Source organism: Podarcis erhardii (assembly GCF_964252035.2).
Source record: "Podarcis erhardii genome assembly, chromosome: 3".
Taxonomy (NCBI): domain Eukaryota; kingdom Metazoa; phylum Chordata; class Lepidosauria; order Squamata; family Lacertidae; genus Podarcis; species Podarcis erhardii.
In genome coordinates this window covers 52,441,544-52,464,110 of record NC_138507.1, presented here as the reverse complement: position 1 = coordinate 52,464,110, position 22,567 = coordinate 52,441,544, and the positions used below count along the sequence as shown (strand labels likewise).

The 22,567-nt window shown below is 42.6% G+C and overlaps 1 protein-coding gene across 2 annotated transcripts; it reads left to right on the top strand.

Annotated features, from left to right (window-relative positions):
- Positions 1-1,966: 1,966 nt before the first annotated feature.
- Positions 1,967-22,028, top strand: TRAF3IP2 (TRAF3 interacting protein 2). 2 transcript variants are annotated; one of them, XM_081857131.1, is made up of 10 exons: positions 1,967-2,132; positions 6,108-6,174; positions 7,757-8,512; positions 11,554-11,743; positions 12,470-12,666; positions 13,536-13,624; positions 15,293-15,361; positions 17,934-18,050; positions 20,293-20,367; positions 21,442-22,028. In XM_081857131.1, the coding sequence occupies exons 2-10, from the start codon at positions 6,159-6,161 to the stop codon at positions 21,586-21,588; spliced, it is 1,656 nt and encodes a 551-aa protein (XP_081713257.1). In that variant the 5' UTR covers positions 1,967-2,132; positions 6,108-6,158; the 3' UTR covers positions 21,589-22,028. The 2 variants fall into 2 exon arrangements, with proteins under 2 accessions (XP_081713257.1, XP_081713256.1); XM_081857130.1 differs by lacking the exon at positions 1,967-2,132 and having other exon boundaries at positions 6,066-6,174.
- The last annotated feature ends 539 nt before the right edge of the window (positions 22,029-22,567 follow it).

Below are 22,567 nucleotides of genomic sequence, written 5' to 3'. Positions count from 1 at the left end.
AGTAAGTAAGTAAGTAAGTAAGTAAGTAAGTAAGTAAATTTTTATTTATACCCCACCTTCTCCAGCCAAGATGGGCTCAGGGCGGCTAACATCAAATATAAAATACATTAAAACACAATTGAACAATTGATTAAAATACAGCTTAAAAATTAGAATCAGGATAAAATTAAATGATTGCCCACGAATTACAACCATAGGGGTCGGGAACCTCAAGTATTCATCAGGGCCAGCTATCCATGTTGGTCCCACATGAGCCGATAAAAGGGCCAAAGAGGTAACTTACAGGGTCCCATAGAGGGGGGTCAAACTGGCCCCGGACCGAAGGCCAGGCGGAACAACTCCATCTTGCAGGCCCTGCGGAAAGATGTCAAGTAATTCAAAAGTTGGCCGGTCAGCTTCTGTATATGAAATTGAGGTGTGAGGCTTGTTTTTTGCCTCAGGCAGTAAAACATCTTGGGCCAGTCCTGCACGCACAACTATAACCATTTTCTTTTTATTTAAATAATAAATAGCAAAATATTCTTACTAGCAAAAATTAGGCTGAAAATTGTGATGCTTTTCATTTCAGCTTCCCCACTTCACCAGCAAACAGGAACAAGGTAAGTACTCTTCAAAATGGAGAATGAAGACTCTCCTCACATTTCTAATCACCATTGCTCTTTGCTGAGGCCCTTCCACTGATTAAAGATGTTTAGTTCGTTAATCATATTCCTTTTAACTGATTTAATCAAAGAGTAAGTACATTTAAAGAGATGTTCAAAATGCTTCAAATAATAAAACAAAAATGCTCTTCCGTCTCAGTGCCAAAGTTGACAAGAGCAGACCCTGTTGTCTGACAAGCATGACAAGCAGCCAGTCTTCCTTCCAACACTGAAGCAGTAGAGGTGGGTGGGATCATCCAAGAAGTTGCTAGGAAGGAGAGGAATGCTTGGCATCTGGGTGGCGAAGGGTTCTGAAATGCCTCAGCCACACGGGGCCAAAGCAGTTCCATACAACCCTCACCCACCTGTCTAGCTTCCAAACAGAAAAAAGCAAGAGGGGAAGAGTTGACATGGCTGTCTCAAGGCTCTCTATGCATCTTTGTGCAGCAACACTCAACAGTGCACACTCCTGCCATCACTGTCCACCTTCAGGAAGACGTGGATACTATCCGATGTGGGAGAAGCCAAAGTGGTGTCCTTCAGATGTGGTTGGACTGCAGCTCCCATCATTCTTGGCCATTCACTTGTTCACCTGGGCTGATGGGAGTTGGGAGTCCAGCAGTGTCTGAGAGGCACCACGTTGACTGCATCTGATCTGATGGAATAGGTGCAGCTTCTTCTGTAGTTCTGCTGCAGAGATGGGGGTGGGGGAAAACACCCCACAAGCTTCTGCCAGCACACAGCTTTTCTAGGTTTCCCAGGATTGGCCACATTAAAACCAGGCTCTTGTGCTATGTTCCACTTTAAATTATATACTTTATACTGAAAGATGTTTAAGTCTTGTTGCTTGGGGGGGTTTTTTTTAATCACACATTTTTACAAACGGCACCTAAAGCCAAGTCCACTGATGTACACCTCACTTTTCAACAATAAAATTAACACCCATCATATCCTAACCTGAAAACTCTCATATTAGCATTTAGAATTGTACAATGTAGTGGCGTATTTGTAGCTAATGTACATTTGTAGCTAATGTAATTTAAGAAAATTTGATTCAGCTGTTCTACCTTCTCCCACTCTGTAACACAAAGTGAAGATCTTCATACTTCTTCTCTGTCAGAAATTAAAGTAGAATCCCCTCTTCTCCCACTTCCCCGAACATCTGAAAGAAAAAGAGCTTCGCCTCCTTACAATCTCTAGTCAATTTTTAACGTCGTTCTGCTCTCTTATCGATTGCATTTCCCCCCTTGTCTGCCCTCTGGGCTTTTCAGAAAGAGGCGTCCCGCTCTGTTTCTGTGTGATTTGCATAGACTGTTTTACTTCCTGGTACAGAAAGCCTGTTCAGCAACTTACCTGGCAGAGGAAGGCAGAGGAAAACAGAGAGAGAGAGAGAGAAAAGGGAGGGGAAGAGAAGAAGTCCTAAGAGAAGAAGGACCCTAGCAAGGCTAGGGTGGTCCTCTCTGCCTCCCTAGTCATCTTCTGGGGTCTAAGGTAAGTTCTCAAAGGTCCTTCCACCCCACTTCCTTATATATTTCTCACTAGCTGCTGACCCACTTTCTCTCATGTGGTTTGTTCTTCTCTGTCTGGGTGTGCTCTTCTTGGTTGCCAATTCTCTCCAGTAGCAAAAGGGCTGTGCTTAAGAGCTTTGGTGACCACTTTGCAGGTAGTTATATCCGATTATCAGTGGGGAAGACAAATATTTTGAAAACACAGAAAGTTTGCTTCTGTTGTCCTGTACATCTGCAGTACTGTCGTGGGGAAATGTCAGGCCTTGCTACAGCAGATCCTCACAGGCTGAGAGACCATGGCTGCGATTCTTCTGCTCCTCCGTATATGCAATGCAAAACGAGCTTACTTAAACATATGGGTGTGAGAAGTGTCGACCTCTGTATGGCTTCCAATTTGAAATGGATTTGGTATTTTCAAAAGGTGTGTTTTTACGGGGCTCACAAGTGATTGCTACTAGTTAAATGGTTAAGCAAATTAGTAATGTTAGTGGATTTAGTTGTCAGAGATTAATAAATAATACAAGATAACAAATAGAAATACATTAATAAACAACACACACTTTTTATGGGAGAGGGACATTGTCACAGACCTATAGCTGAAGAAGGTTGTCGCTAGGGTTCCATGCCTTAGATTGCTAAATGTTACTATGAAATATGCAGAACTGAGTGCTGTTGAAAGCAGAATAGTGAGATTGATAAATAGTTCTTTTGGACATGCGTCTTTTGTCCTGTACCCTTTTTAATTTAAGAAAAATGCTGTGACAAAAGCATATGAAGGCAAGTGTACGTAATTCTCTTATTCCCTCTGCCCCCTCTCTCTCTCTCTCTCTCTCTCTCTCTCTCTCTCTCACACACACACACACACACACACACACACATATATATATATATATACACTCAATAGTCTGCTTCCTCTCTTTTCTTCACATGCCTGAATCCTAGCTATGGGCCTGTCTTAAACAGCATGAAACTGAAGGCCTTTGAAGTGGGAGGAATTTACCTAGTACGCCATTCTTCACTGTGCATTCTTTCTCTTCCTGTCAGAAAAAGTTTAATCAAAAGCAGGCTGGTTTAGCGAGGCCTGTTCTTTGGAAATCTTGTAGGCCGAGACAAGCCTTTAAGCAGGAAACTACACAGATTTCAAAAAATCTACATGAAGAATTGTACTAAGCAGTGTGAATTTGGAACTGAGCATGAGAGTAAGATGTGATCTTTCTTAAATGTTGAATCTTATTATGTTGTGCATTTCAGCCATCAATATGAACTCATCCATGATAAATTATTAGCTAGTTATTAGCATCTGCTTCTCTTACTACTCATCTACCACATCTTGGAAGCCTGAATGACTGTTATCCATTGGCACAGTCATTTAGTTATCAACATTTCTGTGCCTCTTTCTTTTAGCTAAGGGGAAACTGCTCCCGTGCTTCTAGTGTTTCCTAGTCCTTCAACCATGCTGACAGGCCAAATGTAAGACCGCCTCTCTGTCTGGGCCTTTTGCAACTCAGATTTGGAACAGCCTACTCACAAGAGCTTGAGTTTTCTGCCAAATCTCTCACTGAAGACCTCCAGAGCAATTTGCAGAAGGAATTTGTGTTGCATAATGTAGTTTTGACAAGGAAGGGAGAGAAAACATAAGAGTTAATAGATCCTAAATTTTGTTAATGCAGGCAATTTTGAGCTAGACTGTTCAAGAGTGTAAGTCAGTATAATGCAAAAACCTATGTTCCCATGCTTTCAAGTATCTGTGCATATGCACGCCTTGAACAGATGATCAGTGCTATAAGTTTTCATAGCAGTGTGCAGTGTGTAACTAAGACCGGGGAGACCCTGGGTCAAATCCCCACTTAGCCATGGAAAGCTCACTGGAGAACTTTGGGCCAGTCATGCTCTCTCAACTTAGTCTACCTCACAGGGTTGTTGTGAGGATAAAACAGGGAAGGGAAAGGACTGTGTATGCCACCTTGAGCTCCTTGAAGGAAAGGTGAGGTAGAAATGTCATCATAAATTAAATAAACCATAGAACCATAGAATTGCAGAGTTAGAAGGGACCACAAGGGTCATCTAGCCCAACCCCTTGCAGTGCAGGATACCTTTGCCTAAAGTGGCCTCAAACCCACGACCCTGAGGTTAAGAGTATTTTTTTTTAACATTGGCACTGCCGCACTATTAATACTTCCCTGCCGCGCTGATATATTCATTGTATATTCAGATGACTTGGGAAGTGGAGGGTTGAAGACCGTATTATAGACAGAGATGAGAGCTGTTCAAACCAGGATTGAATTATTTTTGCCCCAATCCTTTGGAAACAAAAGTCAGAATGAACTTTCCTCAAGCTGAGGATACAGTATGAAAATGTTCTCCTGGGTCTTTTTTATTCTCTTCCAACATCTCTGCAGTTACAATAAAAAATCATCGTGACCATGAAGCAAAAAAGGAAACAAAAAACATTCATTTTAAAAATAAATTGCAGAGTGATTGTCTAGTTGCAGTGTCCATTTGATCTCACTTTCTGCTACTAATGGGTGCTTTTTTCTTTCCATGTATTTTTTGGTTTTGCAGTCCTTTGGGAAAGGATGAGATTCAGCCTGATATTTTAGAGGTTAAAGAAGGAAGAGGGGGGACAGGATTGTTCTCTGACCTAGTCAGCAGATTTCCTATTGTATTTCATTTAGGAGTAGATTTTCATCATGCCTGTTTATGTTCCTCCAGAGAGAAATACATTTTTAAGTGATTAATTCTGATGATGTGGAGGTTACTACAGTTTAAGTCCACAGGACTCTAGTTATGTGCAGGCAGTTTTCAGTGGTTTCTCCTCAGCAGAAACTGAAGAAGTTAAATTGGATTTGTTTCAGTTTTAATATTGAACTTTTCCCTTTATGCAACTGCAAAATGAGTGAGGCTTGAAGGAACACATCAAATCAGCTCTACTGGAACACATTATTATTCTTCCAAACTTGGCAAGAAAAATTAACCATGAATAACATGTGCTTCCTCAAATTAAACGCACGGATTTTTGGACCAGAGAGCTGCACAGGTCAGAATGGAGAAACAAACACTCACTTGTTAGGATCCTAAGTCCTTTAGGTTTTCCATCTGTGGGTAATCGCAGCTTTCGGAGGGCACTGGCTTGATTTGGGGCTAAAGTGCAAAGGCAAAGGCTTGCACCCTCCCTCTCCTGCATCACCTTCCAATCCAAATCTGTCACCAACTCCATACTTGGACATTCTGTGGTAAATTTATGTAACAAAATGCATATCTCTTAACTGTAACTAAAACTTCTAAGGGGTTTAACAAAGAATATTCTCACCTCTACCTAGTTTTATGTGTTTATTGCCTCCATAAAAGAGATGCAATATGGAATTGGAAATTGCTAATTTAGATAAGTCACAAGCTATGAAATTCGGGGTATTTTACCCATACACCCAGAGCCCAAATGGATGCTGTAAAATGAAAACTCAGGAGAGCTAAAGTAGGATGTCCTTAACAAGTATTAACTCTTGGTTCTGAAGTGTTGTACCATGGAGGACAGTGTCAAACTAAAAACATTTTGCGTAGCAGGGGGATTTATTAATATTTGTGTATCAGAGACCCTAAAAAGCATGAAAGGTCCTTTGGGAAGGTGTAATAGCTAGAATGGAACAGGGAAGAGTTGCTATTTTATAAATAAAATCATAGTGAAAAAAGACGTGGGATGTGTTGGAGACAGTCACAAACAATATATTGCATAAATGAACCTTTTATTAACCTATTATTACCAGAGCCCACTTTTAAGAAAAAAATAGAAAAAAATAGACCAGAACACCAGGTTCTAAGGATCCAAACCAACACAGCATCTATGGTACAGAAGACTAGATAGGAATGCTGCCACAGACTAAGAATCCATATTGAGAGATCATTGTGATCAAAAGTTTAGCTCTGATCCTCAGCTATGATATTTTTGTCTTCCCCTGCGCAGTTGCATCTGCAGTTGGTACATCTATCGACGGATTTCTTTAAAAATATTGAAATGGCGTCCCTAACAGGTTAGTATTTTTGCTCCACAACTATGCAGAGTTAATTTAATTCTTCAAAAAACATTCAACCAGTGATGATAAAATGCATCGTAATCTCTTGGCTGTCTAATCACGAATCACATCAGAGATGGGTAAACAGTGTGCTGCTTGCTGTGAAAAATTTTCCTTGAAAGAATGCCAAATGCCTTCCAACACTGGCATAAAACACACACATCTCACCTGGAGACAGGGGCAATGGGTTGGGTATGAAACAAAAAGATTGGGGGTAAGGGGCCACTCAATGTGGCTTGTGCCCAACTTAATTCTGCTTGCAGGTATCTGAGCATAGAATCATAGAATTGTAGCTGTAAGGGATCATCTAGTCCAGGGGTTAGTAAACTTTTTCAGGAGAGGGCTGGTCCACTGTCCCTCAGACCTTGTGGGGGGCCAGACCCACCCTCTCCCAAAAGCACACCCCCCCCCGGAAGAACCCCCTCTCCGGAAAGGACGCCGCGGCTGCCACCTCATATTCGGCAGCGTCGTTGTCCTCTGCCTCGGCCAGGGGTCTGCAGGACGCAGAGCCCAAGCCGCTGGCCTGGGCGGTGGAGGCAGCCTCCCCGCCACCACTGCTTCCTCCCACTTGGCTCTTGGCCATACGTGGCCGCCTCAGTGGGAAGGAAAGGGCATCACCCAGAGGCACCTGCAGCTTCAGATTGGCTGCAGAAGCCGCGCCAGTGTCACAGAAGTCGGTCCCCGTGCGGCGAGGCTTCCGTGCCAGGCCGGTTTAGCACAAGGACTGACCGAGCGGGTGGCAAGGTTTGCAGGCCAGATTAATGGGCCCGGTGGACCACACCCGGCCACCAGGCCTTAGTTTGCCAACCCCTGATCTAATTCAACTCCCTGCAATGCAGGAATATCTAGCTGTCCCATATGGTCTCCTGGTATGCCCCACGGAAGACCTTACGGTCCGTAAATAATAGCATATTGGAGGTCCTGGGCTTCAAGGAGATTAGACTGGCCTCAACCAGGGCCAAGGCCTTTTCAGCTGTGGCCCCGGCCTGGTGGAATGCTCTATCACAAGAGACCAGGGCCCTACAGGATCTGACATCTTTCAGGGCCTGCAAGACGGAGCTGTTCTGCCAAGCCTTTGGCCAGGGTCCAGTCTGACTCCCCCTTTCTCCTTATAAGAACTTGCATGAAAGTGGCCCCCCAACTTTTCTCACAGGCTCATACAAGATCAGTATAAACAGTTAGGCCTGGTGAGCATTTAAGGTCCACATCCCTAATTTGCAGGTTGCCATCGTATTGGATTTCTGATTGATTCTGATTTGATTTAGGATGTATTTTAATTGTTTGTTTTTATAGTAATATGTTATATATTTGATGTTAGCCGCTCTGAGCCCCGGTTTTAGCCGGGGAGGGCAGGGTATAAATAAATTTAGTAGTACTAGTAATATGGGGATTGAACCTGCAACCTTGACATTATCAGCACCATGTTCTAACCAACTGAGCTATCCAAGTTGTTCACAAGATCAAACATCTTTGCTTGTATTTTATGCATAACAAATCAATAGACACCTTATACTGTACTGTATTTCTTTTCTATTTTTAGGTGCTGCGATGGGTCGAAGTATACCAGTTGAACATGATGAAACTGGAGATTGGTCGCCATTTCCAGAGCATTCACTGGAAGAGGCTTTGGACCCTTCTGGTGAAAATATAGAGAACTTGGTGCCCATAGGATCTTATCCATCTCAAATGGCTTCTCATTCATTGACTAGGCAATCATGTTTCTGCAAGCACCTTAATCGTGTGGATTATAATAATGCTGATCTGGAAGCGTCTAACCACAATCACCTGCAACGATGCCAGGATTCTAGAAGGGAGATACCTCCTGGTCCATTCACTGAATCAACAGCTTCATCAGAACTTCATATTTTATCTATAGACAAAAGGAACCAGCTGCTGAGGTCTAGGCCTTCAGCTGATTCTCCTGACACTGGACACAATTCTAGTGGTCTGCAACAAAGCTCATCTGACATTCACCAAAATTCATCTGATGAAAGTCAGGAGAATGCAAATCTAAACCAAACTCAATGTAATAGATCACCAATAGACCTACGAACAGAAGATGCAGGATATGATTCTCAGCCTCTGGATCTTATGGGCATCAGGCAGCTAGAACCTCCATTGCCACTTACTTCCGTGTTTAACCTCCAAGACCTTCCAAGGCCTCTGATGTCCAGAGAGTTACCACAGATGGACCCTCAGCCATATCCTGTGTTCCCACAACTGGCCCATCCTTCCCCACAATCTCAGTGGCATCCTAGATACTACATTCCTGGGGATTTACATTGCCAGAATCCATGTAAGTTAACTAGTCAGGTATTCAGAATACTTTTTTTCCTAAGTAGCTTAGAGAATTTTGCACAGTTTTTCCAACTATATTTAATCATAAGAAACGTGTGCTTCTGGCTTCTAGCATTTCTTGCCATCCACTTTTATGTTTGCAGTTCTTAGCTATACCAGTGGCCTCATAAAGGCTGGGGATTCCATTCAACAAATCAGCTGCACAGTTCAGCTGAACGAGAAATCTCTGCTAATCTAATCCTCACATTTTGTGATCTGGCACTTGCTTTTCTCTACTATAACTTCCTGTCCTGATAATATTATATTTCCCTTTTTCATTCTTTAATCACTTCCATCATTTTTCTCCTTCCTTTCTGCCAGAATTTGAAGATTCAATAGTTTTCTCTATTATCAACTTGCTAAAACTAGACTAAGAGTATGCATCAACTCTGTATGTACCCAAAATTACAAGGCAAATCAGGGTGATTTCTGATTGCACCATTAAATGCCTTCTCCTATGGAGAGATCTCTAACATATCCCCAAAAATCTGTGGTGGGAAGTGTCTACCCTCCACCACCACTGACCCTTGGAGTAACAAGGGCCTTACTCAGAGTGACATTTCCTCCACCAACCCAGTCCTTCCTGGCAATTAATGCTAACTTTCCACCCCTCCTTCCCCTGAGCAAATCAATGTAGACATTTCTTTCCCTCAACACCCCTGCCTTCCCTCAGTTCCCAGGTTCATGCTGTACTGCAGAAATTGTAATGTCTGTGTTTAGGGGAGGAAACGTGAAAGGTGCCCTGCTCCTGCATTAAAACCCCTATGGGTATCTGCCTACAGTTTATCAGGCTCCACACTCTGGAGGGGCTACAAGTTTCATTCACTTCTGTGAAAAGTTATAGCTGTTTTTAGATTCCCCATTATAGTGAATTTACTCACCTCACTGTTTCTCATCTTCCCTGGCGGTCTTATGGCTTTTATAGCCATCTGCCAGTGTTGTTACCTGACAGATATTTGGATGCCATTTCCTCTTTCGTGTCATCCCTGCATTCTGGCACCCTGATGCTTCCAACTAGAAGCAATCCCACCACGTGCCCATACTGTGCCACGTTCTTGCGCAAAGCTGCACTAGGTTACAGACTCCGCTAACCCTGAAATAGTACCTCGGGTTAAGAGCTTTACTTCAGGATGAGAACAGAAATTGTGCGGCGGCGCAGCGGCAGTGGGAGGCCCCATTAGCTAAAGTGGTACTTTGGGTTAAGAACAGTTTCAGGTTAAGAATGGACCTCTGGAACGAATTAATTTCTTAACCCGAGGTACCACTGTATTTGAAAAGATATAAGTGATAATTAGGAGGATAGCTGAAAATGCACAGGAATCCCCAGGCCTGGGACAGTCTGGTTCATCATGCCTTTCCATGGAAGTGTTCAAAGTTTGAGCCACTATCACATCAGATTTGATCACCTCACTTTCCATGCTAAAAGGGAAACCTAGAACATAAAGACAAAAATTACTTGCTAAATGGACCCAGACTACACCGCCCCCTCATTTCTCACCCTGTTAAATATATACTAGTTTAACAGTGCTACTTGAACAACACTTTCTTTAAAACATGAGCCATTATGTAATTTGAGCCATATTGCAAGAGCCTCCCCCCACCCCACAAAAACCCCAAACCAACATACTTGTTCAGAGCTGGAGGCAGTATTTTGCTTACTAACTTCCTATCTTCTACGAGGCATAAAATGGCTTCCTGACAGCTTTTCACATTTCCAATGATTACTGGGCAATCATCGCTCACAATAGGGTTTTGTACTTAATGTGTTCTAATGTGCACCTTCTAGACAGAAACAATCTAGTGTGCTGTGCTCCCAGGCAGCCATCTAGCCAGGGCATCTGCTCTCTTATATTCATAATAGACTCAGCACTGCATTTCAGCTGCATTCTCTCAATGATAATGCCTTCTGAAATGAATGTTACTTTTGCAAGGGAGTTCCTAGTATTCAAATCACAGGTATGTGATTGCTGGAGGTGAAACCAGCTCATATTCCCATGGAAGGAAGGGCAAGATAAATTGCTGGAGCTGGAGCATTCCTAGTTCTTGCATTTCTGTCACGAGTCTTGTAGCTTTTTGAGTTTATGATCACACTTTGTTCATTTCAATGAGTTAACATGGCGTCTAAGGCCGTAATCCTCCCCACACTGATCTACAAGTAAGCCTCATTTATTTATTCGTTTATTTCCAACATTTGTTTCCCACTTTTCTATAACTCATAATCAGACTGGATTATAGTAATCAGTCAAAAAATCAAGTGCTTCCTTTGCTGTCAGTATGCAAAGGGTTGCCCTGTTCCTCTATCCTATTCATTAGTTTGCTGAAAGAGTGCTTAATTTGGCCAGGTGTTTTCTTAAAATCTAAAACCGTAAGAAAACCATGAAAAATACAAAACACAATCTATCTACAACTAACCAATTTTAAGACTATTGATTTCAGTGGGACAGTGAAGCACTTACTTAAATCCCTAGTAGAAATGCTTGACTTTGGCTGAATTGTGCACAAGGTTTTCAAGGAGAGAAACCTGATTGCACTGTGAACGTAAACAAAAACAACCCTCCAGTATTGATGCTCATAATTTTATTTCACACCATTTTAGTCTGTTCACAACACTGGCAATTTTCTTAATTGTCAAGATTCTCAATTCCAAATCTGCCATATCTTCCAGAGTGAGGCAACATACTGCTAACCTTTTCTGGAAGTAAAAAAGTGGATCATTCCCATTAGGTATACTGTGAACCTATTCCCATCACTCAACTAGTGAAGCGAACTTTACGGCCTGCCACTACATCGCGGGCATCACCTTCAGCAAATTGGAAGTTCTGCTTAAAGTGACAGAGACCATTTTCTAGTACACAATTTCATGCTTAAGCCTATCGATTCTAGTTGGTGCAATGTGCTAAACTTGTAGTTTGATCATATTCATTAGCTGTTTTGTTAAATTCTGTTGTTCAAAGGTGACTTAACTATGCAGTGGCTCAAATTTTCCTTTTCTACTCTTAGATGGGCAAACACGCTACCAACACTTCGCACATCCACCTCAACCACGGCTTCCTGTTCCCGGCCCTTGTGTAAGAGCCATCCATCCTGGCCGGCAAATAATCCCAAATTATTCCAGTCCTCCTTCTCCTCAATGTAATGAAGAAAGGCTCCCTGAGAGAGAGAGCTCTTCTGGAGAATTTAAAAGATTGTAGTAAGTTTGTCCTGAGATTCACTGGGAAATTGCAGCAGCAAGAAGCTGGCGGAAGCAAGAGAGAGGCTGTCTTGACTCTGGCAGTGGTGCTATTGGTATGCATAAGGTGTTGTTTTAACTGTGGCAGCTAAAGTAGGTCTAAACAGCCTTCCCCAATCAGGTGCCTTTCCAACATTTTGGACTACAGCTCCCATAATCCCCGATCACTGACTGTGCTGGACCTGGTATAAAGGCCTGGGTGATTCACAGTACCAGACTGCTTTTATATCACACAGAGAGAGTTTTTCAGAATGCCAAGTACGTTTATCTCTTTTTTGCTACATTTATAACCCAGTTTTTGGCCAATGCACAGCAGGAACTTTGAAATTTAAGATATTAGAACAAGCAAAATTAAAAGCTAAAATAATGAATTCTTTTAGACCTCTGGTGGTCTCTTCAGGGGCTAGTGGCACATGCTCCCTGCCCTGGGCTTATTGTGGGGCTCGTGGATCTTTAAGCAGCCTCTGGAAAGATGCTGGAGGGCCTCCTAGAGAGACTGTCGTAGGCTATTTGTGATCTCTTCAGGAGCTGACAGCATGAGATCAGTCATGCATTGAGCCACCTTTTTATTGCTAAAGTGACTTTTTCATAAAAGGAAAATTTTCTCATTAAAAACAGGCCTCACGCATGTGCTGTTAGAATCAGCAGCTTTTAACATTTTATAATGACTCTTCATGTTTTTCCTAGTGGCCAGTTTCAGAACCAACTACTGCATGGTGGAGCATCATCCAAGGCTTATGGCGCTCATGAGGACATCTATAGGTGCCCTTCTGATTCCATGGCTCAGCCTAATGGCCCACCATGCCCAGCTGCCATCCCAAGGCCTCCAAGTAATTTTGCAGTCAGGGGAACACTGAGGACAAGTAATTTGCCAGAAGAGCTGCGTAAGTCCCCCCCCCCCCCGCCATGTTTGGAAAATTGTGTATAAAGCCATAGCATTGGTTAGTGAAGAAAGTGGATGGTCCAGTCCTAGCAGAATCATGCATACATAGAACCACACTCTCCTGCTGATCACAGCAACTTCTAGTGCTGCCTCAGCCTAACAGCAGATAACACCAGGGCATGGCCTTTTAAAATTGGTATCTTCTAGTTGTCCTGGAAGTGGATCCTTTTCACCAGAAGCCCAGCTATAACCTTAAAGGGCCTGAAACTATTCCAGGTGGAGACTGCCAGGATACAACTCTGCTAGGCCTGAGGTTCTTGCTACTCCCCATGTCCTTGATTTAACCACATCCACATTTTGGGGTTCAAAGTAGCATGCAGTTCAAAGTGTTAAGCAGGCACCATGCAATTAATCTGGAGAACAGACAGCTAGAAGGATTAGGAGGAAGTGCCTGGAGGAGGAAGTGACATTTTCATGGCTTATAACAGTCGTATTTATGAACTTTCAATTTTTTAACGTTAGGGTCCAGGAATCATTAGGTGGTTGGAGAAGGAGCATTTTCCATTGAAAGTGTCATATACTCTGAGGGTTTCTGCTTGTCAGAGCAGGGACATGGGACAAATTAAAGGTATTCTAGAGGTCTCTAATGGAGATGCCTAGCATGATCACAAGACAGTGAGCCAGTTCAGCTCCATTGTACAAATAATAATCAAACCAGTCAGATAGGTGGAGTATAAGTAATAAATTATTATGACTATTATCTAAACCAAACAAGATAGAGCTTATTGTCTGTTCTGTGCTAATATAACAAAGAAAAGGCAAGCGCTTTTTTTCTAGTACTTTGAACAATACTTTGATCATCTCTCTTAGGTAAAGTCTTCATAACCTACTCTGTGGACACAGCTGAGGAGGTCATGAAATTTGTGAACTTTTTGTTTGTAAATGGATTTCAGACAGCTGTAAGTACTCTATTCTGGAAGGGTGTTTCCCTTTGCTGGAATTCAATCAAGAATGTATGAAATCGGTTGTCTATATCTTTAAAGCTTCGTCTTCCTTTTTAATGTTCCTGCCTGCGCTGATGAATCTTGTATACAGGGGCATGTACTCAAACCCTAAATATATGAATAAGGGGGGAAGAGGCTTAAGTGGTGTATTTGAAATTCCAACACAAAGTTTATGTAATACACTAAGTGGAGTAAGGTTGTACTGACAATCCTTTGGAACATTGAAACTGTTTCTACATCACCTGTACAATACAAGCTTATGCAGTTTTGCTTGGAAGCAAGTCACACTGTGTTCAATAGGGCTTCAGGGCAAGTGTGGATAGGGTTGTACAGTGGTGCCTCGTAAGACGAAAAACTCGCAAGACTTCAGAGTTTTTCCTTTTTTGAGTTGCTTCGCAAGACGAATTTCCCTATGGGCTTGCTTTGCAAGACGAAAACGTCTTGCAAGTTTGTTTCCTTTGTCTTGCAAGTTTGTTTCCTTTTTCTTAAAACCGTGCATTCAGGGGGTGCAGTTGCGACTTGACTTCGAGGAGCAACTCATAGCACGCGTGTGGTAGCCTTTTTTGAGGTTTTTGAAGACTTTGGTGATTTTTGAAGCTTTTCCAAAATCCGTGCTTCGCAAGACGAAAAAATCGCAAGACAAAAAAACTCGCAGAACGAATTAATTTCATCTTGAGAGGTATCACTGTATTTTCCCTCAAGGTCACTGAAGGAGTTCAAGGTTAAACAGGGGTCTAAACTTTGCATCACAGCCGAAACCCCAGGCAGTGAACTGTCTTGGAATACAAGAATCCTACACAACAGCACAGGGGACAAGATGGAATGACCTCACAAACTCTGAATAATGCTTCTTTTTTCTAGAGGGGGAAAGGTGTGATTCTTTGCCACTTTTGACAAACTGGGGTTCAATCTTGCAGAATACTAGGCAAGGTGATATGGAGCCATGGCTCAGTGTTGCTAAAGACCATGGAGGGGAAGGCAGATGGTGGAAATTGAAACAAAGGATTGGATGGAATCAGAGGAGGACAGTACAGAGTCAATAATGCAGTAGTACAGAAGAACATTTTTGAAGCAGGAGGAGGAGCAGGAGGTCCAGAACAAAACCATTAAAATACACTGAAAGTGTATACGGTTTTTGCAGAATACACCTGCTGTCAAAGACCCATCTGGAGTTGGTCTCAGGTGACAGAAGGGGAAAATAATTAGCTGAAGTCCCTGGAGATTCCTTGTCAGCTGTGATATTGCTAGCAGAAACTTACCAAGCTGCAGAAATGCCCTGGCTCTTTGTGAATAGAGAGCCTTGTTAGACTATGTACACTTGCACCTCAACTTTTGAACTGGGAAACTACACATTGAGGGTAGAACCATATTATGCCTTCAAAGCACATCCAATAAACATTTAAAGAGCATGGCTTCCCCCAAAGCATCCTGGGACCTGTTGTTTAAGGTTGCAGGGAATCGTAGCTTTGTGAAGAATAAACTAAACTTCCCAGGATTCTTTGAGTGAAGTCATATGCCTTCAATATGCATTGGAGATACTTTGTGAATCTTCTTTGTATTGATGGAAATATTTGCCTCTGCGCACAGAGCTGAAGAAATGTTAATATTTTCCCGTTCTTATAGATTGATATATTTGAGGACACAGTTCGAGGTATTGACATTATCAAGTGGATGGAACGCTACCTGAGTGATGTAAGTAAAGGCGGGGGGGAGGTGGTTCTTGTGCAAGCATTTTCCACAGGCAGCTCAAAGACAGTTTTGGGCATAGGCAGCTCAACAGCAATCCTTAAGGAATCAGTCCTTAAGACAATACTGGTAAGAACCCACGGACTGAAACAGAAGCATCTCCTGCCCCCCTTGTGACTTAATTATTCATGTTGTTCCTACCCTTGCCTCCCCACCCATTCTGTCTAATTTAAAATGTGAGCCTTCTGAGATAGGAGAACTTGGCTTTCATAGATCTGTAAAATGCCTGTGTTAGCCACATATTTATTTGTTTAGGTTTTTAAATGTTGCATGCAGAAGCAAAAACATTTGTGTTTTTAGCTTATAAATGCATAACAAAATAAAATAAACACATCAGGCCTTTTCAAGCATTCCAAACAAATGTGTGGGGAAGGAGGGGGGGCTTATGCCAGCCATGCCCCAACATCCTTGTGGGTGCACTTTTTATGTCCATTGCACACCCCACCCCAATCTTCTCAGGAAGTCTGAAAAAAGTTTGCAAACACTTTCTATTTCCAGATTTCCTCATGATAGGGAGCCCATGCATTTTGGAACCCTGTTTGACATAGAGGCTTTGCATAGAAGATACTGCTAAGTATTTTAGGATCACAAACGAAAGAGCACAATCCTAAGCATATCTGCTCAGAGGTTAAGTTCTACTGAATTTAGGGAGGCTTACTCCTGGCAAAATGGGGTTTAGGCTTGCAGTCTAAAGCATTTGGGGAAGGAGGACCTACATAAGATTAAAATAACTGTTGACAAGCTGTGTGCATTCCACAATGACATTGTGTTAGTGCTAAGTGTACAGCTGAAGGCAGAATTGTGCCTTCACTTTAATTATTTTAAAATAAACAAGTTCTTTCCAGGGTCCCCATATCGTGAAAACAGGCTCAAAAATGTTTCAGCAAGGTGAATTGGCTGCTCATGGGTGTGTGTGTGTATATGTGCGTATGAACAAAATTCAGTTAAAATCCTCATTATACCTCTTCAAATGAAAAGTAAAACTTAATCAAGACACAATCTGAAGCTGGTGGGGCACAGCTGCTACGCTAGCTTCCCAGCAGTGAGCCACTACTGCTTACCTGGACGGGGAGGTGGCAGAAATGACAGCATGGCGACTCACCTGCCAAGAAGCTGGTGTTGTGTCTCTGTCCCACCTGGCAAACTGCTTCTGGACACAGCAATTAAAGCAGAGACTGAAAAAGCTCTTACGGGTTCTTTTTAAAAATCACCAGTGATGAGGGTGGGCATATTAACTTCCTGTAGAAGGGCATTCTGTAAATATGGGAACCTCACTGAAAAGGCCATGTCCTTAGTTGCTGTTCATCTTCTTAGTGGACCAGGCAGTAGGGCCTATGGGGCTGATCTTCATGCTCAGGCAGGCTCGTTGTCAGGAGCTGGAGTCTGGTGCAGGTCAGCAATAAAACAATGAAGCACCTGATGTCAGTGAAGTTAACTATTTATTCAAAAAATAAAACAGCTCAGTCCTAGTGATCCAGGCAACTCTTCCGAGTAGGTCTTGCCCCAATGAGGCATTTGTGAGGACTGAAGGTCCCTGCCTTCCCTCTGCTCTCTAAGGCTCCTCCCCCGGTTCCTTCCCCAGCAGCCTAAGGCTCCTTCATCTTGTATCTCATTGCTCTACCGTCTTCATTCCTCTGTGTGTTCTGAGAGAGCAAGAGGTGGGAAGCTGGTCACAGCAGGAGGGGGAGAGTTCCTGGATTCCTATGCAGCCTGCCTCATTTCTGTCTCCTGGTCCCCATCCTCTCCAGCCTCTGCTTCCACCTGAGTCTGGACTGCCTGCTGCCACAGCCTCTTCCTGCTCACTAAACCCTGTTGCCTCTTCAGCTTCTGACACCTCCTCCTCCCAGTGTGCTCCCTCTTTTTCCTCTGACCACATATTGTTGTCCCACCACCAATCCCCTGCTCTCAGCCCTCTTCTTACTGGGGGTTCCCTTGCCTTTAGGTCACCCTAAATGGTTTAGAACTTTAAAAGACGAAACCAGCACTTTATATTCGGTCTGGAAACAAACAGGCAGGCAGCATAACCAGAAGAGAATAGGTACAAAACAGAAACAAAAGTAAGGATATTTATTAATGGTCACAATTTTATAGAGGTCACAAATCATGGTCTATTTGAGCATAGAATTCAGATTCTCCTGAAAGAGGGGACATATTCTACTAGAAAGAGTGATAGAGTTTCAATTAATAAACAGTAATGGTGCATTGTTTATGCATACAATATTTTTAGATTTATGTTTCTGGAAGATAACCTGGTCAATGCTAAAATGTATTTTTTTTCCCCTCTCCATTTTAAAGTATGTTAAAATTTACTAGTGGAGAGAGAGAGCGCCTGGAAATCTGGTATGAGGAAATACAGTGTGCAGAGATTAGTTTTGCTTCATTGCCAAAATGCACTGGATTGTCTTATGCTTCCAGGGAACATCAGATCACGTATAATACAAACTGGCAGGTTTCCAAGCTGCTCTGCCCAACCACACTGCATTTTACAATTTCATAAAAGCGTCTTTCTCCCTGACAGAAGACAGTGATGATAATCATAGCAATCAGTCCAAAATACAAACAGGATGTTGAAGGGGCTGAAGCCCAGCTGGACAAGGATGAGCATGGCTTACATACTAAGTATATCCACAGGATGGTAAGTGAGGACATGTGCTTGCCGTTTCAAAAGAGTTCTGCAGCTTCCCTTCTCCCAAATAACTGCCCTTTGTGTCTTGTCCTTCATTAGTCCTGCAGTTAAGTGCCGCTTTGTTGGTGTTCCCTGTTAGTACTGAGTGTTTTTTAGAAGCAGTGCTACTTGCGACTGCTCAGAAGTTCTGTTTGAGATAAATGTATATGACTGGCTGCTTGACTTTCTTTATGGCTTTTGCAGCCTGTTTAAATCCCTTTATACCCTTTCCCCAAGTCCCTTAATATGAGCTTATCTCATGCCTGCACTTCCTCATACAGATTCACTCCAGAAAGAGAGGGGAATCCACAAACAACAGTAAATCTGACTGCCTGACCTATGAAAATAAGCATGGGGCAGGCGGGGAAGGAAATTCCCATCTGAGCTAGTGTATTCTCTGTCTCCATGCATTTGATCTGCTCTCCCTTATGGCCCTCCCATTGCCACAGAAACTCAGCTTGCTCACACCCTCACAAAATCTCTCTAGAGTTTCTTCTGATCGGATCAAATAAGCTGCCAACAAAGTTGGTTCCTCTTTCAGCTGGGAGATAAGTACAGTATTAAGTAAAAGAACATCCACCAGTGAATCAGACTTCTTCACATGACACAAAAACATAGAGCCAGACTGTGAAAAAGAAGCACAAGTCTTGTTAGGGAAAGGCATAATTTCTTCAAACATTGTTACAATGAGCACTCCTAACAGGAGAAAAAGCTTCCTGATTTAGAATCATAGAATTGTAGAGTTGGAAGGGACCCCACGGATCATCTAGTCCAACTCCCTGCAATGCAGGAATATGTATGTGGCCTGTATGTGCCACAATATGTATGTGGCCTGTATATGTATTGAACCCGCAACCTTGGCATTATCAGCACCATGCTGTAACCAACTGAGCTGGGCAGAAGTTTCAATAGTGTCTGTGGACTTTATCCAACATGAGTCCACTTTGATTAGAACCAATGTAATTAATGGGCATTACTAACTCAGGTCCATTAATTTCAGTCTACTGTATAATGCAGCTGGATAGAACCTAGTGAGTTTCTTTCTTCCAACATTGCTTTGCATCAACATAGGATCATTTTTGATGGGCTGTATATAAATCAACCAATCAACCAACCAACCAACCAACCAACCAACCAACCAACCAACCAAAAGGCACAGTTCAGCAAAAGCTATGTAAGCCTAAGTCATATTCCACTGCTTTCAGTAGGACTTAGTCGTGATTAGTTATGGCTGGTGATTTAAGATTAACCAGACTCTTCACCCAGATACCCAACTGGTATTTGCGATATCTAAAATTTGTGGTATCTATGTCTTGGCAGCACACAAGGGACAGCGGGGAGCTCAGATCCTGATACAATTTCTGAGCTATAAGTCAAGCACCCCTTTCTTTTCTTCATGATACTCATTTGAAACATGGGAAGTAGCTTGGAGAACCAACTTACAAGCCTAGTGTCACAGGTTTCACCAAAGCCTAGGAAACACCTGTGTGTGCACAGCAGGTCCTGAGCATCAGTTGTTACTAATCCAGGTTCATTTCGGACCAGAGATGGACTGTAGGGGGCTCGGAAATCAAGCTGAATTGAATTAGGACAGGGGGGCATTAAACCCCTAAGCTGGTCAAAAGTCCAGGTTATTTCAGAAATCAAATACAATTCTATTCTGTATTGTTGTCAACAAAACACAAGTTCTGTAGTAAGGAACTGATTTTCTTTTTTATATTCTTTAAAACACACAGAGAGAGATTTAGATATCATTTCCTAGTATACCTAAACAGCAGATGAGAAAATACAATTCAACATAGTGTTAGGGGTCTTCAGTCAAGAATATGCATCAATGGGTTGCCTGCACACTGCGACACATGTACTTGCAATGTGAAGGTGAGAGGGAAAGGGGAACGAGACACAGTTCTGCCACCTCCAAATATGTGACTGGCATTGTCAAGGTTTGAGAATGTTGAGCAGGGCAGGGCATGTAGTTTCTGATGTGGTGTAAGAAACAGCTGGCACCACCCTGATGCTTCTGAAATTCAGTGCAGAAGGAGAGGCCTACACAAACTGGCTTGCACATGTGAAGCATAACCACTGGATTCAGGAAATGTGATACAGCAGACAAGTTGAGTAGGAATGGGCTCCAGCACAAAGAATGGTTGGAGGATAAGAATGCATAATTCTTACAATTATATTTGGGCTAATGTTGTTTTTCATATTTTAGATGCAAATTGAGTTTATACAGCAAGGAAGCATGAACTTTAGATTCATTCCTGTGCTTTTCCCAAATGCAAAAAAGGTAAAGAAAACTGATTAATCATGCTATTTTTATTTCTTTTTACAACCCGAGACAAAAACCTTCAAAAGCCTTTTTTGAATGTTGAATAAAATCATGTTAGTATTTGAAGTAGCACCTTAGACAAATGCTTCATAACATTTTTAGATAAAGGTCTAGTTTGATTTCAGTAGTATGCTTTTTATTCAGTGTGACTGGCACAATTTATCCTGTTTTGATGGAATATACCCATTGTTTCTATTTCCCCTCTTTGAACTTATCTATGAGGTAGCTTTGAACCCCTCTGCTCAATATAGTACCAAACACCTGTTTGATGAGCAGCTGTGGAGAGACCTTACATGCAGTTGTGTTCATGCAGCCTGCTGGTCCTGTCAAAGATAGGTAGCAATCTCACAGCAGCCTTTAGAAAAGGAACAGAGCAAACTGCCTTTGCCCCCATCTTTGTACCATACCGGGAAATCTCACAACCAAGTATCAACTCTTTCCCAATTTCCTCTTCCCAAATCCCACTGAGACGATCAGGCTGCAGGAATGCTGTTTTCTCCAACCATTTGGATTAGTGGGGATCCACTGCCGGGAGCGGGGGTCAGCAGTCTCCTCAAGTGTGATTACGTGAGAAGATATCACTTACTACAAGATCCTCTTTCTCCATGGAACTTTGCTTGCCTCCTTGGGGTGCCTTGGTGAGGACACTTGGAGGGGAGGTTCTGCTATAAATGAATGTGGTGATGTAAAATAATTTCCATTGTCCCTCAGTTTGAAGGCTGGGGAGTGCATTTTGGGACTATGTCTACTTTATGTCAGTTAAAGAGCATTAAAACTAAGTGATGGTTAATGCCACAATGTGTTGACAGCAATGTTTCACACAGGTGATTTCTACAATGAATTATTCAAATTGCACCATAAGCTGAGAGGGGACCCAAAGCATGACTAATTGCTTGTGTTTTGGCAAAGGCTCTTAAGAAAGGGACGGAGGGGAAGGTATATGCCTGTGACTGTGATGCCTTCAGGTTTCTGAAAAGCTGAAATACAGAACGGAATTTAATATAGCTGCCTTCCACCCTCCCTCCCCCACAGGAGCATGTGCCTACCTGGCTTCAGAACACTCACATCTACAATTGGCCCCAAAATAAAAAGAACATTCTGTTGCGGTTGCTGAGAGAAGAGGAATATGTTGCTCCTCCGATAGGACCTTTGCCCACTCTCCAGGTTGTGCCTTTATGAATGTCCATTAAAGTGCATATGAAGCAATCGTTGTATAACTGTTGGCTGGCAGCCAGGGTTTTCCTGGCTTCCCCTTCTAGGGTGATGAACAGCATGTGCACACAGACACACACACACTAGAATTGTCTTGGGTTAATGCAAGCCCATGTGTTTTCTTTTATTCTGAATGTTTCCTTCTGCAACTGATCAGGCACGCTGCTTCCCTGGCAATATTTAAACAAACTGCAAATGGAAATAATGTCTCATCGCTTTGTCTTCTAGCAACTTGCTTTCGAAGTCTGCGGCACAGCCAGTTAGTACAGTGAGTGGCACTGTAATAAGCAAAACAATTGCATTCCTGTTTCCTCTGGGTTCCTTTTATTATTGGCCAGCTGTTCTTGCATTGTGCAATGGTCTCCTGCAGTCATTTCATATACACAATAAAACTCTGGTCTTTCGTATAGATTGCTATCGTTCTCACTGTAGAGAAAGACACGAGTGTTTCAACAGTTTAATTGTGGGTAAACACAGACATTAACCCCCCCCCAAGGTTAACGGGTCTGTGTGTGTGTGTGTGTGTGTGTGTGTGTAATCTTTTTCATACATCATGGAGTTTTCTTTGCTGGTTTGGCTGTGAACCATAGCATAATGATTTTATGCTGGATTCGGGCAGCATAAACTGTTAAACGCAGGTGAAGCACCATCTGTGCTCTATTTGAATACCCTACCACTTATTAGGGTAGAGCTGCACATTACACTTGACATGCGGCTACTCCCCCAAACAGCATCCTCTAATGTCAGTCTCCCCTATTACATGCAGAATTGCTTATCCTGTGACATGACAACTCCATGAACTGCATTTCTTTACCAGTGTCAGCTGGGGATACTGTATGTAAACCTGAGGGGTCTTTATTGAGAAGGCAGCTGTTGACATGGGTGGAGGACAGTTAAAGGCTACATTCCCTGTTCAACAAGTGATGGAAGCTTACCCAACCCACCG